Source organism: Solanum verrucosum, unplaced genomic scaffold (assembly GCF_900185275.1).
Source record: "Solanum verrucosum unplaced genomic scaffold, falcon-dt-bn FXZP01000079.1, whole genome shotgun sequence".
Taxonomy (NCBI): Eukaryota; Viridiplantae; Streptophyta; class Magnoliopsida; order Solanales; family Solanaceae; genus Solanum; species Solanum verrucosum.
Window position 1 is genome coordinate 4527044 of NW_026020368.1, and position 26692 is coordinate 4553735.

The following is a 26692-nucleotide window of genomic DNA, read 5'->3' on the forward strand; positions in this document are numbered from 1 at the left end:
ACTTTAAGGCTTAAGCGATGTTAATACTAATACATGATTTGCTTACTTTACACTATTATTTATTATTCAATATAAAATTAAACAAATATAAAAATATAATTATAATTAACAAAAAAAATGTACATTTAAAATATATATTTTTGGAGGGCCAAAGACTTCACATTTTCAATTATAGAGAAAAACAATTAGTTCTATAGAAGAGCATAAAAAGGAAGAAAAGTTACAGTTTTTTTTTAGTGATATCATGAATTTTGAGTGAATAAAAGTTACTATAAGCTTAACTCATTTGGCTAATCCATAGTTTACCCATATTTTACTCATTTTATATAGGTTGAATATGGGTATGAATTCATATTTTACCATGTAAAAAGTCACTCACCCAATCCATTAAAATATGGGCTGGTTACCAAAATATGGGCTCATTTTGCCGGCACTAGTTCCAACTAAGCCCTCTTTTCACCCCACCCCAATCAAAGAGTGTTTTTACTTTGCTCTAGCGTGATTCAAATTCTAAATTTTTGGTTGATGTCAAAAGTGTTTCAAACGCTAAATGAGTTGAAATAATCTTTTTCAAATAATGTAATCTTAAATCAAGCTCACACTGAATTCAAAAAAAAAAAATTGAAATTGTTATTGAGAGTGTTTCTACTTTACTCCGGCGTGATTCAAATTCTCAATTTATTGGTTGATGTCAGAAGTGTTTCAATCACTAAACTGAGTTCAAACAATTTGTTGAAGCAATGTATAGCTTAAATCGAGCTTACACCAAATAAAAAGAAAAAAAAATCAATTTTTGAAATCGTCTTGGCAAAATTTATAGAATTTCACTTCTTTTTTTTTTCTTCAATTTATAATGTATTAAAGGGACGAAGATCAGAAACACTTTCGTGAATGTGGCTCATAATTGATACTGATGTCCGATGTAGTGATGTCCCAATTGATATTTTTGAGCTTTAATGGTTATCTCGCCATATCTAAACTAGTGATATTAAAGTTTGATGCATGCATTTTTTTTTCTAGTCAAAGATAGAGGAAAATAGAAAGATGTAGACTTTCAATCAAGAATTTTCTTGCACTTATTCCTCTGGATTAGTTAGTCTTCTCTATTCAGTCTTTTAGTTAAGCATCACTCTTGAGTATTTTATTGAATACGGTAACTTTTTAAAAATTAATCTTAATTAATTATACTAATTTTAAGAGTATTAAAAAAAATTACACAAATTCTACCTTCACTCACCGCTCACCCCTACTCCCCCTTCACCAACAACGCCTCCTCTTCACATTGTTGGTTCTAAACAATTACAACAACTATAATTAGTGTTGCAACAAAATTAAATAATTATCACAAAAACTATCAAGGTCATTGCAATAATTTTTTAATATATTAGATTTTCGATAAAATCTCCTTCAATAATCTGGAAAAACAAATTTTATATTTTATCCATAATTTTTATAATTATCAATTTACCTATCCTATTGGATAATTCACAAACTATACCAAGTCGTTATGATTTCAGCCTTCTCACTTGTGCACCATCGTTTAAAAATGGTCTAAAACTCCCCCAACCTATACCCGAAATTCCAACTACACACTCCAACTTCACGAGTGTCCTATTACCCACCTGAACTTTATGTTTCTCTATTTTCTACACACCTAAGTGGTGACCTCAACACATAAACCAAATAATTAGTCCAACATGATTCCACATGCTAGGTCCCTGCCTCTTCAACTCCCATTTCTTGTTTTTTTTTTTCATTTCCCTCCTAAAACGTAAAAGACCAAAAAAATCATCCTTTCTCATTTTCACCTCCTTCTCCATTTGCAATGCATTTCTGGTGATCATCAAACGATTTTGCTATCATCGAACGATTTTTTTGTGTATTTTCAACTTCATTTCGTTGTTTATCAACTGATTTAGTATAAGGTTAGTTCTTTATCCCTTATTTCGAGATTGTGCTTTATCCCCTAGGGTTTTTGTTGATTCGTGAAATTAAGAGCAACATTGTGTGAAATCTTATGTGTGGCTTACGATTATAGTGTTAGGTGTTCATTTACACCATATTATACCACATTTTTCATGAAATTAGGCTTTTACCTTTCTCGTCTAAGTCGCGTAATTTTGTATTTTTGTTCGTCTTAGTATTATGTTCATGGAGTGTTGTATTTATGTTCTTCTTAGTATTTTGTTCATAGAGAAGCTGCTAGTCTGCTACTGTATTGTATTTATGTTCATAGATTATGTTCATAGAGAAGCTAATGCTAGTATATTGTATTTATGTTCGTCTTAGTATTATGTTCATATTGCAACAATGATACAACGTTTTTAAGTACTATTCTATTTTTTGGATTGCCCTCAGGTTAGAGTATGTCTATAATTACTATTTTTTTTATTGCCTTCAGGTCAAAGATGTATGGGTTTACTTTGATTACTCTAAGGTGGTACCATGGTGGGGGTGTTAGATTTAAGTAGTGGGGAACCAATATATAATGGTGGAAAAGTTACAGAAACTTTGGATGTTGATGTAGATAAAATGTCATATTTTGAGTTGAAAGACTATATTAGAGAATTGGAATATAGTACAACTTGCACATTTAGTAATAAAGCACCTAATAGTGACATTTTGGTAGATGTTGATAATGAGAAGGATATTTTAGACATGACGTGTTCCTTGGAAGATGGGGATGTAGTGGAGGTATTTGTTAGGCATTTGGTTTATGAGGCAATTGTGGGGCCCATGTTAATTGAAAATGGTAGTCATGTGGATATGAGAGAATCTGGATTAGCTTTTAATACAAGGCCTAGTGAGAGCGAAAACTTTAACTTTGGAGTAGGTGAAGACCATTTAAACAATGAGGACCCTGTTGCTACTTTTTCAACCTCACCTCATTTCACTACCACACCTCCTTTCAATACTGCTACTGCAGATGGTGCTACTGCAGATGTTGTAGGAGATGATGATATAGATGTTGGTACTGTTGGACCTGATTTCTTAAAAGAAGAAGTAGAGGGTTTCGATTATTCAACCGAGGATAGTATTGAGTCTGAAGTTGAATTAGTTAGAGATGATGATGAGGAAGAGTATGGTAGTGATGTACATGTGGAGGTTAGGGAGTTGAGGGCTAAAAAGAGAAGTTCTCAAAAGAGGAAAAGAAGGGAAAGAGTACCAGCTGACAATGAAGAGGTAAAGCTGGACCTGATCGAGGTTTTGATGAAACTGGAACAGGTAAAGTAAGTCATGAAGGAAGGCTATGAGGTAATGAGCCTTACTTTGCAAGTTCTGATGAGGATAGTTTTGAGTTAGATGAAGATGAGTGTTGTGATGATGATGAACATGAATCTGGTAGATCAAGAAGGATAAAGTTGTCAAGAAAGAGGAGTTCAAAAACTCAAAAAATCATTCATGATCCTACTGCAAAGAAAGTTGTGTGGCAGTTGGGCATGGTGTTTAAAGATGTGAAAGAATTTAGACAAGCAGTAACTAAATATGAAGTTAGAAGAAGGGTTCAGGTGGAGAAGTGGGTGAATGAGCCAAAGAAAGTTAGAGTTAGATGCAAAGATGGTTGTCCATGGCTTTTGTATAGATGTCTTGACAAGACAATAAATAATTTCATGATAAAAACTTACAAACCAAAGCATACTTGCAACAAGACAACTAGAAATTACTTGTGCAATGCAAAGTTTTTATCTGAAGCCTTCAGAGAAAGAATAACTAAGCAACTAAACATAAGAGTCTTCAAGTTGTAGGAGATGATTAGGAAAAAATTTAAACTTCATGTTGGCAAGACTACTATGAGAAGATCAGGAGCTAAAGTGTTGAAAGATATGGTAGGTGATCATGTTGTGGAATTTGGAAGAATACTTTACTACAAGGATGAATTGTTGAGGACCAATCCAGGGACCAGTTGTGTTGTAAAAGTTGGTAAACCTGATGCAAAATGCAAATCAATATTTCAGAGTTTTTACATTTGTTTTGATGTTTTAAGGAAGGCATGGATACATTGTAGGAAGTGCATAGACTTAGATGGTTGTTTCCTTAAAGGTGTTTGTAAAGGCCAACTGTTAGTTGTTGTGGCCAAGGATGGTAACAATCAGATGTTGCCATTTGCTTGGGCAATAGTTGAAAAGGAGAACAAACACACATGGACCATATTTGTCAAGTGCATAAGGGATGATTTGGGACTTGGAGATGATGAAGGTATCACCTTGATTACAGATATGCAAAAGGTATGTGAACTTATTTTGTAATTTTCAATTTATATATGTAATTGTGAATGTCTGTAGCAATTACAGATGTATTACCAAAGTGTGAACATAGAATGTGTGTTAAGCACATATTAGCTAACTGGCTAAGGATTTGAGGGGTCTTCAAAGAAGACAACAATTTTGGAAGATAGCTAAGAGTACATTTGAATCTCAATTAAGGAAAAATATAAAGAATATGAAGTTGCTAGGTCCAGAAAAAATGATGGATAAATTAATGTACTACAACATTAATTTTTGGTGCAAAGTTTACTTCAATACTGAAGTAAATTGTGACTCTGTAGACAACAACATGTCTGAGTGTTTTAATGCATGGATCTTGGCTGCTAGACACAAGACCATCATTACTATGCTTGAAGAGTGAAAATGATGACAAAAATAGGCAATTTAAGGGAATTCCCAAGTACTTGGAAGTATAATTTCTCTCCAATGGCTCTAAAGGTTTTAGAGGAGAACATTAGTAGGTCTATAGACTGTACCATTGAGTTTAATTGAGTTGCTGAATTTGAAGTGAAAGAAGGGCTTTGTCAACACAAAGTGGATATTGCTAGGAGAACTTGTAGTTATAGGGTGTGACAGTTAAAGGGCATACCATGTGCACATGTTGTTGCTGCATTATACTTTAATAAGTTTTCTCTTTATGACTATATAGATAGCTTATACAGTAAGGAAACTTACTTGAGGACTTATGCCAATGTTATTGAACCACTCACAAATATGGGGATGTGGCCCAATTTCTACAAACCCCACTATTGAGCCACCAAAAATCACAAACATGCCTGGTAGGCCACCTAAGGCTAGAAGGAAAGAAGCTGGAGAAACTAAGAACTCAGGGAAGCTTCTTAGGACTGGACTTGCAATGACATGTAGTATATGCCATGTCAGAGGCCATAACAAGAAATGGTGTCCTCAAAGAGAAGGTGTTGAATCATCAACAAGACAAAGTGCACCATCACCTACTGCATCAGTAAGGGCAGAACCAACAGGTTCAGGCAGGGGAAGAGGCAAACCAAAGGTAATATTTGAACTTGTTTTAATTTTTCTTAATTTATGACTTACTTTTTCTCTTATATGTATAGAAAACTCCATCAGCACCATCAGAAGGTGAGCCTCCACTAAAAAGGGGAAAAGGAAGACAAAAAAAAAACATCATTAGTAGCACTTAGTGCACCTCCCCTACCTACTGCACCTACTGATTTTTCTGCATCCTCTTCTGCTCCTCCTACTTATCATGCATCATCTTCAATAGCTAGTACTACTAAAAGAGGAAGAGGTAGGGGCAGGGGAAACACATCTCCAGAGAAAAGACCAAAAGTCATGGAAATAGGTGTGTTCCAAGCTGCAAATGGCTTCAAAGTATGAATGTGAGTCTTTGATACATCTTAACAACTTAAATATTAAATTATAGTCCTAATTTTGTTTAATTAAACAACTTAAATATTGATATAATCCTAATTTTACTATAGCCTGGCATGCCAAGTGGTAAGATCTACTCTACTAGACAAGCAAAAGTGACAAGATCATCTGATGTAACTGATGACATTGGTTATACACCAAGTAATACAACTAAGCTGAAATGGAATGGTAAAGCAGCAATCTTAACAAGCAAACTTCATGAGCTTAGAGAGTAACAAAGAAAGAAGACAATGGGAAGAAGTTCAAGTCAAAATGACACTTCTTCATAGTCAAAGATGCCATGGAAATTGTAGTGATGTTGATGTATTTAAGCACTTTTAAGTTAGTCCATACATGCTGCATTAATGGCCTACTATTTTGGATTTTGTTTGTTGGTAAATTGTGCCTTATGTGAGGGCTTTTGAATATGACATTATTTAGGTAAATTCTGCCTTATGTGAGACCTTATGAATGAATGGTGATGTTGTGTTATGAAATGTTGTTGTGTTGTCTATCGAATTGTATTGGTTATTCAGGTGTGTTTACATATGTTGTGTTGGTTATGTGTTTTACAAATGGTGTTGTGTTGTCTATGTTCAAGTATGAATGAATGACTAAGTTGTTGGTTGTTGATGAAGTGTTGCATATTAATACAAGCTTCAATTGACATCATAGATACAAAATGACACACATACATTGACAATTCTAATTAAACATAACAACAATACAAATCAAAGAGAAATCCAAATCAAATACTACCCTTGAATAGATTGGTTGTTGATGAACATAGCAACAACACAAATCAAAATACACAAAAGTATCTTCATATTGAACCTACACCATTTCCACCTTCTATTGAGTCTCCTCTCCAATAACAAATTAGATTTCCTCAAGTTATCAATATGAACCTGTCTAATAAATTCTTGCTCCAACTCATTAATTTTGTTCACCAATCTTGGAAGGATAAAACTTGATCTTGGATCCACTTCTTCTTTGTCCCTCCATCTAAAAAATTTGTAATTTTTAGACTGAAAATGATCCAAAAATAGTACATTTGCATCGTTCAAAATAAAGTGTAGCAAGAATACAGGAAAAAACACATGCACCATAGAATGGGCAAAACCAAAATCTTCTTTTCGGATTTAATTTCGACCAAGAAGTTTGCAAATTTAGCAAAATTCTATGTTTGCATCTCACTACAACGTTGAGCATTGGGTCTGATTCATCCATACAAAGCTTATTCAAGTTTTCATTTGCCATTTTTGATGAATTTCGAGAAAATTCAAAATTCAAATTAAAGACCTAAATAAGAAATTATAGCAGATTACAAACCCTAAATTCAAGATTTGAAGTAGAAATTAGCATTAACAACTAAACCCTACTTAATTTTGAGAGGAAATCGTGAATATTTTATAAAAGGGACAAGGGTTAATGGTGGGGAAGAAGAAACAATAGTTTATTTAAAGGTGGGGAAGATTACCGTTGGAGAAAGAGGAATTTTTCGTCAAAATTCACCTTCTAATGCGCCTAGAGGAGGTGAGAACACCTCCCATGACAGGTCAGCACCTAGGTGTGTAGAAAATAGAGAAATATAAAGTTAAGGTGAATAATAGGACACCCGTTAAGTTGAAGTGTGTAATTCGAATTTCAAGTATAGGTTGGGGGGGTTTTAGACCATTTTCTCTATTTTCTTTTATGCATCCCTTCTTCTTCTTTTTTGTGCTTCACTTATGATATCCTTCTCTTTTTTATTTTACTTCGCCATTAATACATTTCTTTTATGATATCAAGCTACAGAAGCAAAAAAAAGATACATTTTAAAATGGTGAGATGAAATCATGATAGACTCATCTTCATGCTTTATTAAAAAGGAATTTAACTATTATATTTTTATTTATGGCTTATTAGATAATCTTTTCATTTAGCATTTATTCAATGTATATATCATCATCCTATAATTGAGGTATTAGTGGTCTTTAAGAACAACTATTTTCTCTGTTTTATATTACTTGCCGCATGTTGATATAACATAATCCTTAAGAAAAAATTTATTAGAAGCGTATGTATTTTATTAAGAGAAAAGACATAAAGTCACCACTAAAGTTGTTCCGAATTTGCATAAAGACACCTTAACTTAGAGGGCGTCCTATTACCCCACAAAAGTATTGAATATCTTTGTAAAATGACCATCCTGACCCATTTTCTCTACTGTGAATAAACGCGTGGTGCTCACTCTTTTTATTAATTTAATTTAAATTAATTTCTTCAAACCCGACCCGACCTAACCCGAATCGTTTCAAAAAAAAAAACTCTTGTTCTCCATTTTTCATTTCTTAGTTTCTCTCATCATTTTCTTCAATCATAGGCATTGTTGAAGATAATCTCCTATAATTTTGATGTTTGTTGGTCAAATTTCTTGGAGAACTAGCGGAGTAAACAATGAATTGAAGATTAACAGGTTAGAATAGTAACAATAGTAAATTGTTTCAGCTGCAAACTAAAACCTTCATCGGCATGTATATCGGAAAAGCTGCTTGTGGTTTCAGTGGCGGAGAATAATTCGTTGAAATTGATAGTAGTGGTATTTGGAGCCATGTCTTTTGAGTGGCTGGCGATTGGGCTTGTTTTCAAGCCATGGCTTGATAAAACTCGAGCTTCAATGGACAAGTCTCAGAAACATCTTGCGACCTCGCCGCCGCAACCACCGATCAAAGTTCAGAAGCTGGCAAGTCTCAGGTCGATGTTGATCCTCCCGAAAAAACAAATGATTTGAGAGTTTGGTTTGATTTTTGGGTTCTCAAAACTAAATGAAATTAAGAAGAAATGAAACCTCGGATAACTTTAAATTAGATTTTTCGATTAGAAATCAAAACGAATTCCTACCTTATTGATTTGATTTCATCAGTTCATCATAGAGTACCTATGACTCTTTTGTTGGGAAAGACGATAAATTTGAATGGAGTAAATAATTAATAAAAAAAAATAACTTAAATGTTGCAGCTTTTAATTGGTTTTTGGCATTAAAAACGGACCTTCACGCGCATCATGTGCGTGTTCACAAACATAATGAGAAAATGGGTCAAAATGGTCCTTTTACAAAAATATTCAATACTTTTGTGGGGTGATAGGACGTCCTCAAAGTTAAGGTGTTTTTTTGAAAATTCGAAACAACTTCAGTGGTGATTTTATGTCTTTTCTCATTTTATTAAACTAATTAATCTTATTAATGATGTTTTGAGATTTTATATCTAATTACTACTATAACATGTAGTTATTGGAAAAAAAGTCTGAAATATATCCAAACTTTGACTAAAATTGCATGTAATTATAAAAGTAGTTACTACTATAACATGTAGTTATTGGAAGTGTCTCCAGCTGGACAAGTTACTATTTATAATTGATGCAATATTTATGATGTCCACGTGGATACCTATATAATATCTTTAAAATACACTATTAAATAGTGCCGGGGTAATAGGTCATGCCCAAAGTTTGAAATTGTTACAGCAATTTCAGTCAAAGTTCAAAATTCAGATATATTTCAAACTTTTTTTCCTATTTAATATTAAGGATAATATAAAGAAGGGAAAAATATGATTTCCTAAAATAGACTAGTAAAAAGAAAAATCTATTTTAGTTCAAAGGTAAGTAAAATGGAAGGGAGGGAGTACTATTAAAATTTTATCTTAAAATTTTAAAATAATAAATATTTTTAAAAATTATGATAAATAATTTAAGATGGGGACAATATTATTTTTTCACATTGATGTGAGTTCGTTTAGTGACAAGACTACCTAAATATGTAGCTATTTAATTATCTACTTCCATGCTTCATAAATGCACCGCTAAAACCGGTCAAAACTTGCCTACCTTTACATACAGTTTAGTCAAAATAGTTACTAGAAAAGCAGGGGCGTCGCCCGTCGGTCTCCGAGTTTACGTAAATTCATGCTATTCTTTTAAAATTATATTTAGTAGTGTTATATTTTTTTAAAATAATATTAAATATAGATGTCTGAACCCACACTCAAATTATCATATAATTTGGTTTGATGATGATTGAGTGCGACTCTCTCTAAGTAAGATTAGAGATTTAACTTTTATATCTATCTTGTTATTTTTCTTTGTAGAAAAAAAAAGGTCCTTAGCATGAATTTTAGGCTTGAATTATTTTACTCCCTTGACGATGTAAAAATATATTCATCTAAAAACAAAGGTAAATAATACAGTAATACAAAAAAAACATCTTCTTATTTATGTAAACAATCATTTATTTCGAATTTGAACTAAATATAAAAGATAAAAAAGTTATTGGATCAATATCTTCTTAATCTGATGAAGACAAAGTGCCAAAATTTTCACTTAGAATTTCAAAATAGGAAGAAATAAATACACGATAAAGTCATAGGAGATTCAACATATGTTGTATGTTCAAGATATTTTAACCTTGAAGATACAATATAATTTTTCACGAAAGGAGTTTAAACAACGTCTGTTTCAAAATATTTTAACCTTGAATATACAATGTAATTTTTCACCAAAGAAGTTCGAACAACGTCCGTTGTATGTTCAAGATATTTTAACCTTGAATATACAATGTAATTTTTCACTAAAGAAGTTTGAACCTTGAATATACAATGTATTTTTCACCAAAGAAGTTCGAACAACGTCTGTTATATTTTCAAGATATTTTAACCTTGAATATACAATGTAATTTTTCACTAAAGAAGTTCGAACAACATATGTCGTATGTTCAAGATATTTTAACCTTGAATATACAAGGTAAGACTTGGCTAGACCCTTGCTAGCAAAAAGGGATTCAATATTGATTTTGCCTGTTAAGCTCATTTCTTGCTGATGTATGGAAGACACTTAAGGGTGCAAAATGCAAAGAACCCTCACAGAAGAAAAGACCATAATTGTCAAAATTTCTTTAAGATTGATGTTATGTTTAGTCACAACACACTAGGCAAGGAAAAAACAAACTTATGCAGTTCAGAACACAAAAACAAAGAAACTACAGTTGCTCTCTCTCTATATAGCAGACCTAAAACACAACACAAAACAGAAACAACTGTATCTACATCTCACCAGAAATCATCCCCAGCAAAAGGAACAATAACAATGAATTGCAAAGACTCTAAAAGAAATTTTAACACACTATCTATAATAGAAGATACCCTCCTATTTGCTGGAGAGAGCAAGCAAACAACCTTGTTTCTGCAACTTAGAGCTTCACCTCTCTGTCATATATCCAGCTAAACGGCATGATTGGTCCTTCTTTTGCCCTCATCTGAGCTCTCTCTTCCAGTCTTCTGATTCTTGCTGTCAACCCGCATACGTATTCCTGAGCTTTCCTTCCTTCTCCTGATAATCCAGTAAGATCAGACACTTTCCATCGACCAACAAGGAACTCCAGTATATCTGCATAGTCACTAGCAGTGTAGACGCCGAGACGTTGAGCAACTGCTGAGAAGTGATCAAACAGGTTATCGTCACGACCATCGTACATCAAGTGTGCTGGCATTGCTATCTTTTTCCTCATCATATCAGCAAATGCTAGCACAGTGCCATCAGGGTCGATCTCGAAAAGCTTTTCAACAATCTTGGTATAGGCTGTCTCATGACGCTTCTCGTCTGCAGCAATCGTGCCACAGATTTGAGCCAGCTTGATGTCTCCATGATCCTTAGCAAATCTAGCTGTGTTCCCATGGGATATAAAAGTTGCTCTTTCTTGGAATGATGTGTAAATATATCCCAGGTATGGACTGTTTTCTGTCCTAGGATCCTGAAACATTTTAGACGAAATTGAAATATCCGAAACAGTAGATGGGAACATCAATTTGTATGGCATTATCAGTAAGAAATCACTTCAAATATCTATTCTGCCATAAAATGAACATAGTATGTTTAAAAAACAAAAGAAAATATAGCCTGTTCGGATTCTCTTGAGAGATGAGTTATTTTCTTTGTTTCGGGTGGAGGGGGAGGAAAATGGGGGATTGTAAACCAAAAGATGGAACATGCAAATTTTGAAGAGGCTTAGAGGTGAGTAAATTCAAGTCCACAAGGTTAATGGGACTACATAGCCACTGGTTATATAGTGAAGTTGCACGTAACAACCAACTGACTCTATTTATTTGATAGTCTCAGCATGTATAAGATAATTGTAAAGGGAGATTCTAACTAAATGTGTAAATATGCAATAACTCACCATTCCAGATCCAATCAAGTATTGAATTGTTTTCTCAATTGCTCTCATGTCGACTCTTCCGGAAAGGTAAAGATACTTGTTGAGGAGGTCACCATGCCTGTTCTCTTCGGCAGTCCAAGCTCTTGTCCAAATGGCCCAAGAAGTAGGGCTTGCACCTGTTTCATCACGAACACCATCCAAGGTATTAATCATACTCTGATATGTTGGAAGGGCTTCTTCAGTGATCATATCCCCAACGAGAACAACAAGATAATCATCTGGAAGCTCCTTAGCCCTCTCCCTCAATTCCTGGACTTGGTCATGAAATCCATCAGATGCAGGATCGGGCAGGAAATCCTGTGGTTGCCAGCTTTTCTCCACTGGTTTCAGAAGAGTCAATAAATTTTGCTCCGCCCATCCCTCCAGAGATTTAAAAATCTCAATCTTTTGAGGCGGCATTGAGTGTGTTACTTGAACATGAACCTCGCGAGGAGGAGAAAAGGGTTTCTTCAGGTTCTCAACCTCCCTAGACACAATCAAAAAGAAAACCAAATTATAAGAGAGGATGAAGCAAGAAAACTCAATCAACAAAATAATCTTGAAACTGTAAATGAAAACCAAGTACCCCCAATATATGCAAAATTGTCTTTAGGTTGGTATCATGCTCTCCAGGACCAGAGGCATTAGCATGGCAACATATGATTTCAGCATGTTAATTAATTTATGTTCTGAACAAAGGCTGGCAAGATTCGGAAAGGTTCCGGCATTTTGTTCAAAAGATTTCCTAATAATCTTATTTGCCTAATCAGTGGAGACAAAGCTTAACAATTGGATATGATTGAGAAACTCCACTAATATGCTTCTAACAGGTTTTTATGCCAAGTATCATCAACTAAGGCACAGAAAATGTATCTCCAGGCTTTCCACATATCAATTGGTCGAGCACTTGGCAAAGTAGCTGATGAAGCCACAGGCTGTCCATTTACTCATTCAACCTAACTGCTTCTTTTTTCTTTGCAATCGACAAATTAGCCCTCATAGGATGCAGCTGATGAAGCCACAGGCTAGACTCTGTAGGTATTTTCTAGGTGATAAAGCATTACATTGCAATCCAGCAAAGACTTATCCAAGCATATGCTAAAAACAATTGCAGTGAAATTGATTACAAACCAAACAACATTATATATAGCAGGACTTGGTTAATCTCCACGCATTAACTAAAACTAAGCTATAAATCTTATAGAAGCATGTTAGGGTCACTTCCATGGACCGATGACGAAACTATTAAGAAAAATAAATCCACACAATCAAGTTGCTAAGGGAAAGTAGTTTGAGACTCCAAACAAAAAGTAGAGCCAAGGGAAAATTAAGAAAACTTGTGCTTTGTAACAATAGAATATGAAAGTATGTTGGAAAACAAGCATAAGCCGAGCCAAATTGACAACTTTGTTGCTGATTGATAACTAATGACTACACCAATTGAGGCAAATGTTTGCATATAAAAAAGACATAAATGTCTTGATACCAGCATCATGCTCAACCAAATCTAAGAATGAAGTGCTTGCCAAGCAAGCAGAAGATTGAAAACAAAGGTCTAAGCAAACAAGCACTTGTAGTCAAGGTTGTGGCCTAGCAGTCAATAATAATGTAGGTGAAACCCATGGATCAAATCATGGCAAAGACAACATACAGTTGGTGACTTCTTCCAACGAAAAAGAAAAAGACAAACGAACACTTCCTAGTAGCCAGACATCCTGAAAATTCCTAGAACAGCTATGTAAATGGATCACTGCACAGAAATCCTGAAATTTCAAGCTTTGCTACAGACCTAGCCAGCTCACTGGAAAATTCACAAGAATCTCAGTCAATTATATTGATCATGAGACCGCCCCTTCCCCCCATGACCCCACAATTTTTTAATTTCAAGGAAAGTAACATGGATAGCTAAAACATAAATTTTAATGCAAAATAAAGGACATGACTCAAAGAAAATACAAATATTACGGAACTATCATATACCAATAGGAGAGAGAGAGATCTTTTATATAATCATTTAGAGAAACTCAAAGAACCTCACTATTGAATCAAAAGATCAAGAATGTAACCAACATATCTAGCCATTGAAACCTAATTCCCAACAAATTAAATTGGACAATGGAAAGACAATTTTAGAATCTGAGCTTCCTTCTACATAAAAAAAAAATATACTAGACAAGAAAAGATCAGACTTTGGATACCTACCATTAAATTCTCTTAAAGAGTAATTGAACCATCATTGAATAAAACAGTACTCCATCCCCCCACCCCCACACCCACCTCAATTCTCTCTCTGTGTTGTCCATCTCTTCTCAATGTCAGAGCACAAAACTAGTAATAAAACCTGAATACTCAACATATAAAGGCATATAGTATAAGTACAACAGAGAACATAAAATTTAATCAGCATGCTACAAGACATTCAGGTAAATTGACAATGTCATTTGTATAAAACTTCAGAACCAGCACCCAATTATCAATTCATACAAGAAATCCCAAACTTAAAAAAAAAACTCTTCATACACCAAAATAAAACTAATCTAATCTCCTGAGATTTACATAAAAAGAACCCCACTTTCAGATAAATCACTTCACAAGACAAAAACAGAACTAAATTAAACAAAAACCCAATAAAAAAACAATCTTTTTTAACAAAGATCCAACCTTTGATATAAGAAATCAAAAGGGGCTAATGGATTTCAAGAATAAACAAAAAGACAACTTACAATAAACTCAAACTCACCCAAAAAATCTTTCTTTAACAAAACAAAAATTGAAAAAAGCACAAAAGAAAAGGAAAAAAAAAAGATACCCACTTTGTACCAGAACTAAGGCTTGCAGCCATGAAGAACTTGGGAGATCTAAGACTGAGCATAGGTGGAAGTGCAAAAGAAGAAGAATACTTGTGAGATTGAAAGTTAATGGCATTCAGCTTCAAAGCCATTTCTCAATCCTTTTTCTTGCTTTTTTTTTTCTGTAGTGATTTAAGCAGGATTTGTTTCCTCCACAGAAGTGAAAGCGAAGAGCAAACTTATATGAGAGAAAAAAGCCAAATGGTGGGTTACTCTACACCAGTTGGACTCACAAGTGTCTTTTAACAAAATTTTGCCCCCCACTGTTTTTCTCATTTACCTGTGGGTAACATTAAAACAAAATGTTTTTATGTTATACCGTCCTATTTTATTTGAGGTAGTTTGATTTGGCATGAAGTTTAAAAAAGAAAGAAAGAATTTTAAAATTTATGGTCCAAAATGAATGATAAAAATTTGTGTCGCTTTGTAAATCATTGCATTAAGAAAAAAAAAATTATAGTTAAATTGTTACTTAATATAAAAATGTATCATTCTTTTTGGGATGGACTAAAAAAGAAAGTAAGTCACATAAATTGAGAAAGAGAGTATGTTTTATACCGTCAAACATCATTATAATGACAGTGTTGAATAAAAATATTACATTAGTAATAGTTTTTTTTGAAAAAAATTATGACTATAATTAATGAATATTATTTAAATAAAAAATTATTTTAAATATTCGTATTTGAAATTTATTATGTATATGATATTAATAAATTTATTATGTGTTTGATATTAATGATGATTATCATAAATATAAGAATAAAATATTATGACATAATATTTGACTATAAGTGTTATAAGAAGGTTAATTTTCAAAGAGTGTACAATTATAGCAAAGGTAGAAAAGTAAAATAATATTGTAAAGAAATAAAATATAACAGAAAAGATTAATTTTGTAGAAAACCGTTATAGTAAAATATTGTTATAACAGGTTTGACGGTATTTGCATTATTATTATTATTATTATTTGTTTTTAACATTTTATTAAAGAAAATTGCTTGATGTGGTGGTAAGTAACTTGATTGTTTTTTTAGGGTTAAACTTTTTTTAACTAAAAAAAGAAGATATAAAAGTAAGTGTGTGCATTTTTGTTTGGTTTTGTATTAATTGATTTGGATTTTTTGATTTTTGGTTTTGAAAAAGTGAAATCCAATCCGAATTAAAATAAATTTGATTTGTTTGATTTTTCTCTTTTCGGTTTGATTTTTTTAGTTCGCTTATACAGTTATGTCAATAATTAATAAACATTATCAAAGTTATATTTGCAATTTGAAAAGAAAAAAAATATAAGGAGAATCAATAATATTAAATCTCTTAAATATACTTTCTAATATAAATCACAAGTAAAACTTAAACACAATACGTAAAAGTATTCCAATGATAATTTATAAATGTCCAAACAAAAAAATATAAACTAAATCATATTGAAAGGTGGTAACTAAAAAGGGAAAAAAATGGTTACCTCCAACTTAATTCTAAACGTTTTTTTGGTTTTTGATTTTGATTTTTATAAATCTGAAACCAAACTAAAAAAACAAATAGTTTATTATTAATCCAAAACCAAATTAAAAATCCAAAAAATCAATACAAATTAAAATTTGATTTGATTTGATTTTTTAATTTAATCCGAATAGTTTAGCGTAATAGTCAAGGGCATGTGTTTGAATTAGCGTGTAAATATTGACAAAATAGAAAAATGAAAAGAATTTTGATGTGGTCGAGGAAAGAGTAGAGAAATAGCGTTAATTTAAAGGTAGAATAAACCTTTGCCAAGTATATTCCACTTGGCATTATTTATTGTTATTTGCATTGCATGACATCCATTTGTTTACTTCGTTTCTTTATTATTTGACAAGTTTTCAAACATGCACCTTGCAACTTGCAACCCCCCCCCCCCCCCCCCTCTAACGGCCTAACTACACCATATATATATATATATATCATAAAAAGTAATATTTTGTAAGGTACATGTATTATATACATCGTGATGTAAATATAGAGTATAAATAAATGTTTTCCTTAATAAAATTTAGTACAATATTTTACTTTCGTAAACTTTCTCACACAAGTTAGACAGAAAAATAAAGAGGAAATGATTAAAAGAGAGAGAAAAATATCTGTCATTTTACAGAAAAGGGTTGAAAGTAGTTTTGAATTATTGCATAAAGATCTAAATATACTTTTTGTTTATTTATTTTGCTAAAAAAAATTCTTGTTATATTTATTACTAACTTATGTCCTTTGACTAACTATCAATATTGAATTTTAAAAACTATGTATATTCGACATGACAATTTACTATTGATCCAATTTTAAATTCCGCTCCCAATCAAATAAATTCCCTCATCCAATTTTCTGTTTACTCGACTCACTGGAAAAATATAAAGTCACTGCTAAAAATCTATCAAAAAATAAGGCCAACTTGTAAAATATTTTTTAATATGCAAATCAACCTCAGGATGTTGGTTTCTTATTAAAAATATTTGCAAAAGCTCAACCATTGGGGTCGATTTAAAAAAAAAAAAAACTTTAGCAATTTTATTTTCATTTTTTTTCAAAAATAACCTTTGAGGTCGGGTATTTTTATGAAAAATAAATTTAAAGAGTAAAAAAAAAGTCTCATAAAAGTTGGGTAATGTACTTAATTGGAGTCGGAATTTAAAATTAGATCATATGAAATTTAAATATTTTTTTAAAATTTGATATTGATCGTTAGTCAAAGAACATAAGTGAGTTAAGAATATATAATCGAAGTGATGTTTTTAGCAAAATAAGTGAATGAAGAAAATATTAAGACCTTCTACCATAATCGAGGGGCATTATTGATCCCTTTTGGTTCATCTTATTTGTATTGCAATAATACATTGTCATATTTAAAATGAGCTCACTTTAATTTAATCTCCCCATATTATTTTTAATGTCAATGAGAAGAATATTGAGGGGCAAAAACAAAAGAAAGAAAAACATTTTCTTCTATTTTGTTTTATTTTATGTGGCATTTGTTTTTGTGTTTTTTTTTAAAAAAAAACATTTCAAGAAGAAGAATATATTTTTGTATTTAATTTTAGTATTATTATTTTATAGCCACAAAAATATCATGGAGCTAAGATCATAAATTTAGATAGTTTTGTTTATCTTAATGAATTTGAATCCAATTAAAAAGGTTTACATAAAATAAAGAAACTTTTACAAAAATATACAGTTCAATACAAACTATCTATATAATCCATAAATTTAGATAGTTTTGTATACTGCACACAATATACAAACCTTATATAAAAGTATATAAAAGATGTTTATACACAAATTTACATTATTATATATACATTTTATACATAATTATACCATATATACATACACATATTTTTTAATGTTTAAATTATATATTTACACTACATAAATATGTATAAACATTATATGCATTTATACTAAAGTACACCTTCCAATTATCACTACATGTTCATTTTCAACACCAAAATCAATACACACACACACAAACAAACTACATAACATTATAAATATGCATTTATGCTCAAGCACACCTTCCAATTATCACTACATCTCCATTTTCAACTCCAAAATAAACACACATACACACACACAAAAACAAACAAAACAAAAAAAAAGGAAGAAATTTGTAGCCTATACACAACTAAACAACATAAGTAATTCGTTTGTCCCTAATTACCTGCCCACTTTTGAATTGACATAACTATTAAGAAAACAATGATTGACATAGTGAATTTATCATTTTATCCATGTTAAGTATGAAGTGAATGAATTAAAAATTTAAGATTTTCAACAAGTTCTACCTTTTTCAAAGTAATTAATTAAGGGTATAATATGTAAAAAAAAAATTATCTTTTCTTGATTAGTCAAAATGAACAAATAAAAAGGGACATGTAAAAAAAGAAAAATTAGACAAATAATTAAGGACAAAGAGAGTACAATTTCTTTTTCTTCTTCTCATGATCAATATCCCAAAATGAAAGAAGAAGAAATAAACAAAAAGTAGAACTTTAAATCTACTTTTGGGATTTTCTACGTTTGTCTTATTTAAGGATGGATTAAGACATGAAGTTTCCTTGATTTGTGATATTCAGTAATTATACGAAAAAGAAAATCATTGTTACTGCATTTGTTTGTATTAAAATTAATATATATTTTTTACAAAATATACACTTGTGGATTAATTTTTATTTTTAAAAAATGTAAAATTATGATATGAAATTTTTAAATCAATTTTTTTTACAGAATTTGAAATTTCATCTCATGATATGAAATTGCATGTTCAAACGTCTATTAAGATTTAGAGTTTATTAAGTGGTTGTTTAGATTTGATTAAAAGTTGGTCAAACCTACTTTTAAGTAAGTTTTGATTTCTGGAAGTGTTTGACAACATATAAAGTAACTTAAAATAAGTCAAAAAATGACTTAAAATAAGTTAGAAAATGGTTGGTGGCAAGGTTAAAAATAACTTAAAATAAGTTTAAAATGATTTGTTAGGAAGTGTTTGACAAGGTTAAAAATAACTTAAAATAAGTTAAAAACCAAAAGTAGATATTTCTCTACTTTTTATTTTTAACTTAAAAGTCATTTAAATTTAACTTAAAAACTACTTTTTTAAATCAACACAAACACGCTCTTAGTTAAGCGTTTTATAAGCCAAAAGTATGTTCTTGTTTTTCAAAAGCACGTCATTCTTAAATTTGATTGGTGTTTGGCAAAATAAAATAAAATTGAGGAATAACATTAACCGTTTTTCTACTCTTAGAAAGAAGAAGATTATTGTTACTAGTTACTACATAATTTCAACCTAACTTTAGATACTATTTTTATTTTTGATGTGAAAATACCTACTTACACTATTTTGGTAAAGCATATACTTCACTTTATTCTGGCGCACTTACATTGAAGCTCCAAACAAGTGCAATGTACTCACTAAAATATGTGACAACTTTAAAGCGCCGTAAAGTCTTTCAAAGGCATTTATGAGAGGAAAATTTGGTTGCCTTAAAATTCTTATTCCCCTACACTTAACTATTAAGTAAACATCAAAAGGACTAAAGTGTTGTTATCTATACTCCCTCCGTCTATTTTCAGTTATCATATATTTATTTTTGAGAAAGTACTGAAAACACTCATAAATTTGACGTAAATTATTAGTTTTATCTCTGAATTATTAACAGTCTTGAAAATACCCTAGACCAACTCAACTTAAATACATCCTCGATCTGCCACATGGTAAAACAAGTGGTCTCAAACTCTTGTAGGAATGTGAGATTTTTAATAAAAAGTCGAAAGAAGTGTTAAAATATTCCTAAACTTGGTGAGAATCTAGGGGTGCATTTTACTCATGTGGCAAGATCATGGTTGTATTTAAGTTCAGTTAGTCAAGTAAAGTGATATTTTAGGACTATCAATAATTCAAGGATAAAACTAATAATTCACGCCAAATTTAGAGATGCTTTAAATACTTCTCTCTCTATTTTTTAGAGTCAAACTATATGTGTAATTAATGTATATAAATGGTATTGAAAATACTAAATATAAGTTGTGATCGGCTAAAATTTTCTATAACCTTGCCAAACTCTGTTTAGCATTTTTCAAAAAAATTGTCCCACACTATCCCATTAATGTTCCCCTATGAGTATCCTATCATATTTTCGTGTATCATTTGTTTATTTTGCTTTTTTATAGGATCATCTCAACAAGATTCGAAGTCTCAGGCTAAATTTATATTTAAAAAAAATTGAATGACTCTTTAAGAAGACTTTTGAGTTAAAAATTAAAATTAAGTGACTTTCTGTGAAAAGAATTCATAATTGAGTGATTTTGAGTTAAAAATCAAAGTTAAGTGACTTTCTAAAAATAATTCATAGTTGAATGACCATTTAAGATATTATCTCGGATGGATCATCCCACTTAATAGTATTTATTAAAGATATATAATACCAAAAAAAAAAAAAAACTAGAAAAATCACTTACTTTTTTTGGAAAATAATACATACATTTTTCTTACCAAACACACCGTTAGAGTGAAGATAAAGTAGATGTTAAGACATACATATTAAATTTAGTTGTTTTTATTCCATCAAATCTCACCCAAATAGTGTTCTTATTTGACGAGTTTAGTTGTTCCAAACTTTTTATTTCTTTTTCTGATAAAAAAAAAAGAAGAGGGCATTAATTAACGAGTAAAGGGTTAATTAAAAAAAATTGAGGGTATATAAGAATCAATTTACATGTCATTTGCAAAAGAAAAACTATTAGGCTAATTCTATAATATAAGAGAAATTTTTCGAGTTTTCTTTATGTATTTGAGCGCACATTCCCTTTTTACTAGTAAAATTATCAATTTTTCTTTATTTCTTTATGACTATTATATAAATATATAATAAGGATAAAGGATAAGGTGATCGTTAAAATGCAAAAAAGATTGAATGTGCTATAAGATGCAGTGGCTTGGTTACTAGAGGTATTCGTCATTATAGGAAAGTCAACTAAGCAACGTATCCTGGTGAATTTGTATCAAACCAAAATACATTTCATTATTAATATGTTTTAGTCACTTAGGAGAAGGCGAGAAACAACATCTTCTTGTAGATAATATCATTGATGGTTATAGTGTGCATTGTATATTGAGTCGTTAGTAGCGTACACATAATTTTTCTTAATTTATGTCAAGCAATTGTTGCATTTTGTACTTGAGTTTGGGTTTGTACTTAAAGCTTTTTCCAGCTCACTTGCATTACGTGAAGACAAACTCTAAAAAGTTGTAAATTTCACGTTTGAAAGAAATTGTTGAGTAGGAAAATTAGGGATATGGTTGGAATGCTTCAACTAATTATTTGGTTTCAACTTCCAACTATATCATAAAATTTATGGCATTCATAACCACACATTTCTCCTGTTTTATAGTACTATATGATATTTTTTGCTTTTATATTTAGTCCAAAATAAATGATTTTTACATTACTAAAAAAGTCTTACTCGAGTTTATGTTATTAAATAATCTTATTAATTATGTTTTGAAAAATCTAAAATCTGATTATTACTACTCATTTAATTGTAGGGAATTGTTAAATTAGGTCTTAGGCTTAACTCACACCCCAAAAGCTAGCTCAAAAGGAGGAGGATTGCCCAAACCTTATAAGGAATTCATCCATCTCATTAACCACCAATGTGAGACTTTTGTCATTCTTTAATAGGAATATTACACAAATCTCATAGTTTTAAGAGATCGCGTCCTATTTCTGTTTTTTTTCAAATTACAAAAATCTCTTAAATTTGGTGAAATCCGAATACATTTCAAAATGTTCTGATACATCACTCAATGTCCCGATACTTCGTGTCTCGGTTTTGAATACATCACTCAACATCCTGATACATCACGTACGTCCCGATGCATCATGTATAGTGATGTATTGCGTCCCGATACATCGTGTATTGGTGTATCCAACCGATACATCACATATAGTGATATATCCGATCGATACATCGCGTAAAGTGATATATCCGAGAATAGGAGAGAGTAGGGATTTTGTAATTTTTTCAAATAATAGAAAATTTTAGAGAATATAGTAAAATAAGTTGTGTATTTGAATAACTTTCTATTGATTATAAGCATCATATTATAAGAAAAAATAATGAAAAGAAGATTTTGTTAAAATAAACAAGAAAAAAAAATTTATATTTTCAAGAAATGAATTTGGGTAGTTAGTTGAACCTCATTCAATTTTCACTTTTTACTCAATTCCATTTTATGGTTATTAAGTTATGACAATTATATTCACGAGTTTCATGAATTGTAGAATCATAGTAATAATTTTGTTTGATGAGGTGGATGTATCATGTATCAATGCAACTACAAGTTTTCAAGTTTTTAAACGTACGTAAGAATATGAATGGGAGTGAAGTATTTATTTTATGGGTTAAGCTTTTTTCTCGTTTGATCATAAATTTTGTCGTTGTGATTTTTGAAATTTGATTGTGATTGGATATACGTTTTACTTGAAAAATATTTGAACTTTTGTGAGTAAAAACAATTTTTTTACCAAAATTTGATTTGAATCGGTTTTTGAAATTGATTTTTTTTAAAAGATAAATTCTTAAAATCTGATCCAAAATATAAACTGATATTTGAAGATAATTTTTTAAAATATAATTCAAAATTTATGACCGAATGCTAACTTATTTACTAATAAGATATATAACTCAATGGAACACATAATTTATCTATAAAGGATCGAACCTAAAATCTATGATTAAAAACAAAGAAATAATATTTATCACTGTATCACTATTTATGTTATTGGTTACAAGAAACATTTCTCCCTCCAAGCAATAAATTAGTAATGTGCATGAGAATAGTTTCATTATACACCTATGTCAAAAAAATAAAAGTAGCTATGAATTTCTATTCCGTTCGTCGTTCGATTGATTAATTTTTTTAGATAATATTCTTTTTTTAAAATAAGTTTCTTAAAATGAAAAAAATAATTTCATAATAAGAATAGAAAAAACAAGTGATATTTCATAATTATTTGGTACTACACACCTTACTCTTCGTCTCCACCTCACATGTAGCCTCCGTCTCCATCCCTACCACTCCATACCTCACCACCGCACACCTACCTCTCAAATTAAAGCCGCATGATTAGTCCTCGTATGGACTTAAACAAGTGTCCCGAAATAAATTAAGTCAACTTTTTTTTTGTGAATGCTAATTTTCTTTAATTTCATAGTCTTTTTTTTCACTCATCAAAGTGGAAATTATTTTATTTTTTATTTTAATATATATCAATAAAATTGTAATCCTTAGTAAAGATATTTGATAAAATGTAAATTGTATATAATTAGTTGGATCAGTTAGTCTGTTAGAAAGTTAGTTACAGGAGTAATTAAACAATGTTAGTTAGGAACTGGGTATAAATAGTGCATTGTTGATAATGAAAGGTTCAAGACGGTTATTTTCAGTTTACACTGTTACTCTCAATTTCTCCTCTTCCTCACTTCAGTATCTCTAACATAGCTAGAGGATTAGCTTTCAACATGGTATCAGAGCAGCTAGTTTCGATGGAGATCTAGCTGAAACAAAGATAATTCTGAAGTTTTTTTTCCTTTCCGCACACTCGAGAATTAAAGAACAGTTGAACCGACCCAAAATCAATTCATTGATCCAAAAATGACGGCGACTACAGTTGAAGAATCAGATCCAGAGCAGATCGAGAAGTTTACAGACATTCATCCAAGAAATCCTCTTTATCTACATCCATCCGATACTCCAGGTAGTATTTTGATCCCTCAACAGCTTACTGGCATTGAATATTACACTGATTGGAGCAATTCTATTAGAGTAGCGTTGTTAGCAAAGAATAAAATTGGGTTTATTGATGGTAAATGTCGTAAATATCAGTACAAAGTAAATTTAGAACACAAATGAGAGAGATGTAATGCTTTTGTATTGTCATGGATTACCAATTCAGTTTCGAAGGAGTTGGCAAATGGCCTAATGTTTTCACATAATGCACATAGTTTTTGGAAAGATCTGAAAGAGAGGTTTGATAAATGTAATCTAACTAGGATCTATCAAATTCATCGAGAAATCAGTACCATAAGCCAGGGAACATCTAATGTTTCTGAGTAATATTCTTAGTTGAGAAATCTATGGGATGAATATGTATCTCTGGTACCTTTACCAACATGTGAGTGTTATAAATACAGAGTATATGCAAAACACATGGAGAGACAAAAGCTTATGCAGTTCTTAATGGGATTAAATGACAATTTTGGTCAGTTGAGGAGCCAAATACTTTTGACAGTCCCTAGCTCAAGCCTTAATCAAGCCTACAGTATGATAATGTAGGATGAAAGCCAAATGATACAATCTAGTCTGATATCCAATTGTGTATTGCCTCTACAGAAATTGGACATCAGTGAGCCTACTGCATTAGCTTCAACTCACAATAACAGATTCAACCAAAGCACAGTTCAAAATACAGGTTTATACTATGATTATTGTCACTTGAGGATTCATACAAAGGCTAATTGTTATAAACTCATTGGATATCCTCAACATTACAAGTTCACAAAAAATAAAGGAACTGTGATATGAGTAATAAGGGTCAAATCTCAGGGAATGACAGATCACAAGTTTTTGAAGGTAATAGAAAGCCTCAGATCAATAATGCACAGTATGCTGAGAATTTGGATACCAATAGGAATACTGATGTTAATCCTTCGTCCCTCCAAACTGTGCCAACTTTTACTTCTGATCAGTATAATCACCTATTGAAAATTCTTGAAAAGGATTATTCATCACAAGAGGCTATAGCCAATATGGCAGGTATTGCTCACACCACCTCTCCATTACATACTTCTTATACTTGTTTTGCTGCAGGTACTGATACATTTTCCTGGATTGTGGACACTGGGCCACACATCACATGGTCTCTAGCTTGAACACTCTAATCAATCCAGTTCATGTGCATCCTGATTCTAGTAGTGTGTATCTACCTAATGGTCAATTGACTACTATTACACATACTGGTTCTGTGAAGTTCTTTGAAAATCATGAACTACATAATGTTCTGTACATTCCTCAATTCTCCTACAATCTCTTATCCAATTCAAAATTGTCAAAGGACCTGAATTCTTGTGTTTCTTTCTACCCTCAATACTATCTTTTTCAGGACCTTTGCACTGGCAAGGTACAGGGGATTGGTAAGGAAGAAAAAGGTCTCTACACACTACTTTCTACCAAGAAACCATCACATGTCATTGCACTCCATTCCAATCCTTCCTGCTCACCTGATTCTACTACTTGGCACTTGAGATTGGGACATGCTCCTACTGCTGTCCTTCACAAGATTGACTGCCTCAAACATGCTCTTCAGCATACAACATCTTTTCATTCTTGCCCTGTATGTCCTCTAGCAAGGAAAACTAAGCTTCATTTTCCTACTAGTTCTAAGAAAACTGTTTTACCTTTTGAGCTTCTTCATATGGATGTTTGGGGACCTTATAAACAATGTACTTATAATGGTCATAGATTCTTCCTCACAATTGTTGATGACTATACTAGAATGTCTTGGATTTTTTTGCTGAGACATAAAAGTGAAGTTGTGACTTTCATTTCAACCTTTATTACTCTTGTTAAAACACAATTTTCAGCAACCATTAAAACTGTGAGATCAGATAATGGCCTTGAATTCTTCAATCACCAATGTAACAATCTTTTTACTTCCTTTGGTATAATCCATCAAAGTACATGTGTCCATACACCCCAACAAAATGGCATAACTGAGAGGAAACATAGACACCTTCTAGAAATGGCAAGAGCTTTAAGGTTTCAAGCTCACGTGCCTTTAAAAATTTGGGGGGAATGTGTACTCACTGCAACTTTCATCATAAACAGACTCTCTTCTTCTATTTTGAATGGTAAATCTCCTTATGAGGTATTCCATAATCATGCTCCTAACCTAAATCACCTAAAAGTTTAATTTTTGGTTGTCTTTGTTATGCTACCAAACCTTTTATTACTAACAAATTGTCTCCCAAAGCCATTCCTTCTATCTTTATGGGTTATTCAGACACTCAAAAGGGTTATAAACTTTACAACATTGCAACCAGTTCATTCTTCATCAGTAGAGATGTTTCTTTTAGAGAAACTATCTTCCATTTTAAACATCCCAAAAACATTTTCCTAGACTATATACCATCTCCCCATTCTTCTTCTTTTCCTATTCTTATATCTGCATTTCCACACCTCACTGACGATTCATTTCCCACTACTGCACCACCAGTTCCCTAGATTACTCATTCACCTCCTATTTCTCATTCACATGTGGCTCCTACTGCATTGCCTTTACATCCACGAAAATCTTCCAGACCTACCAGACTACCTATATGGCATGTTGACTATATTACCTCTTCCACAACCCCACATC

General features: G+C 31.6%; 2 protein-coding genes across 2 annotated transcripts in view; one reads left to right on the forward strand and one right to left on the reverse strand.

The window, feature by feature from the left end:
* Nucleotides 1-26692, forward strand: part of LOC125838141 (signal recognition particle 14 kDa protein) — a 325612-nt gene that overhangs the window by 140374 nt on the left and 158546 nt on the right. The gene's annotated exons all lie outside the window — the stretch shown is intronic.
* On the reverse strand, nt 10577-14928 carry LOC125838125 (stearoyl-[acyl-carrier-protein] 9-desaturase, chloroplastic). The gene is made up of 3 exons (XM_049517183.1): nt 14703-14928; nt 11872-12376; nt 10577-11445 (listed from the first exon to the last, which is right to left on the reverse strand). Exons 1-3 carry the CDS (start codon nt 14828-14830, stop codon nt 10885-10887), a joined length of 1194 nt encoding a protein of 397 aa, XP_049373140.1. The 5' UTR covers nt 14831-14928; the 3' UTR covers nt 10577-10884.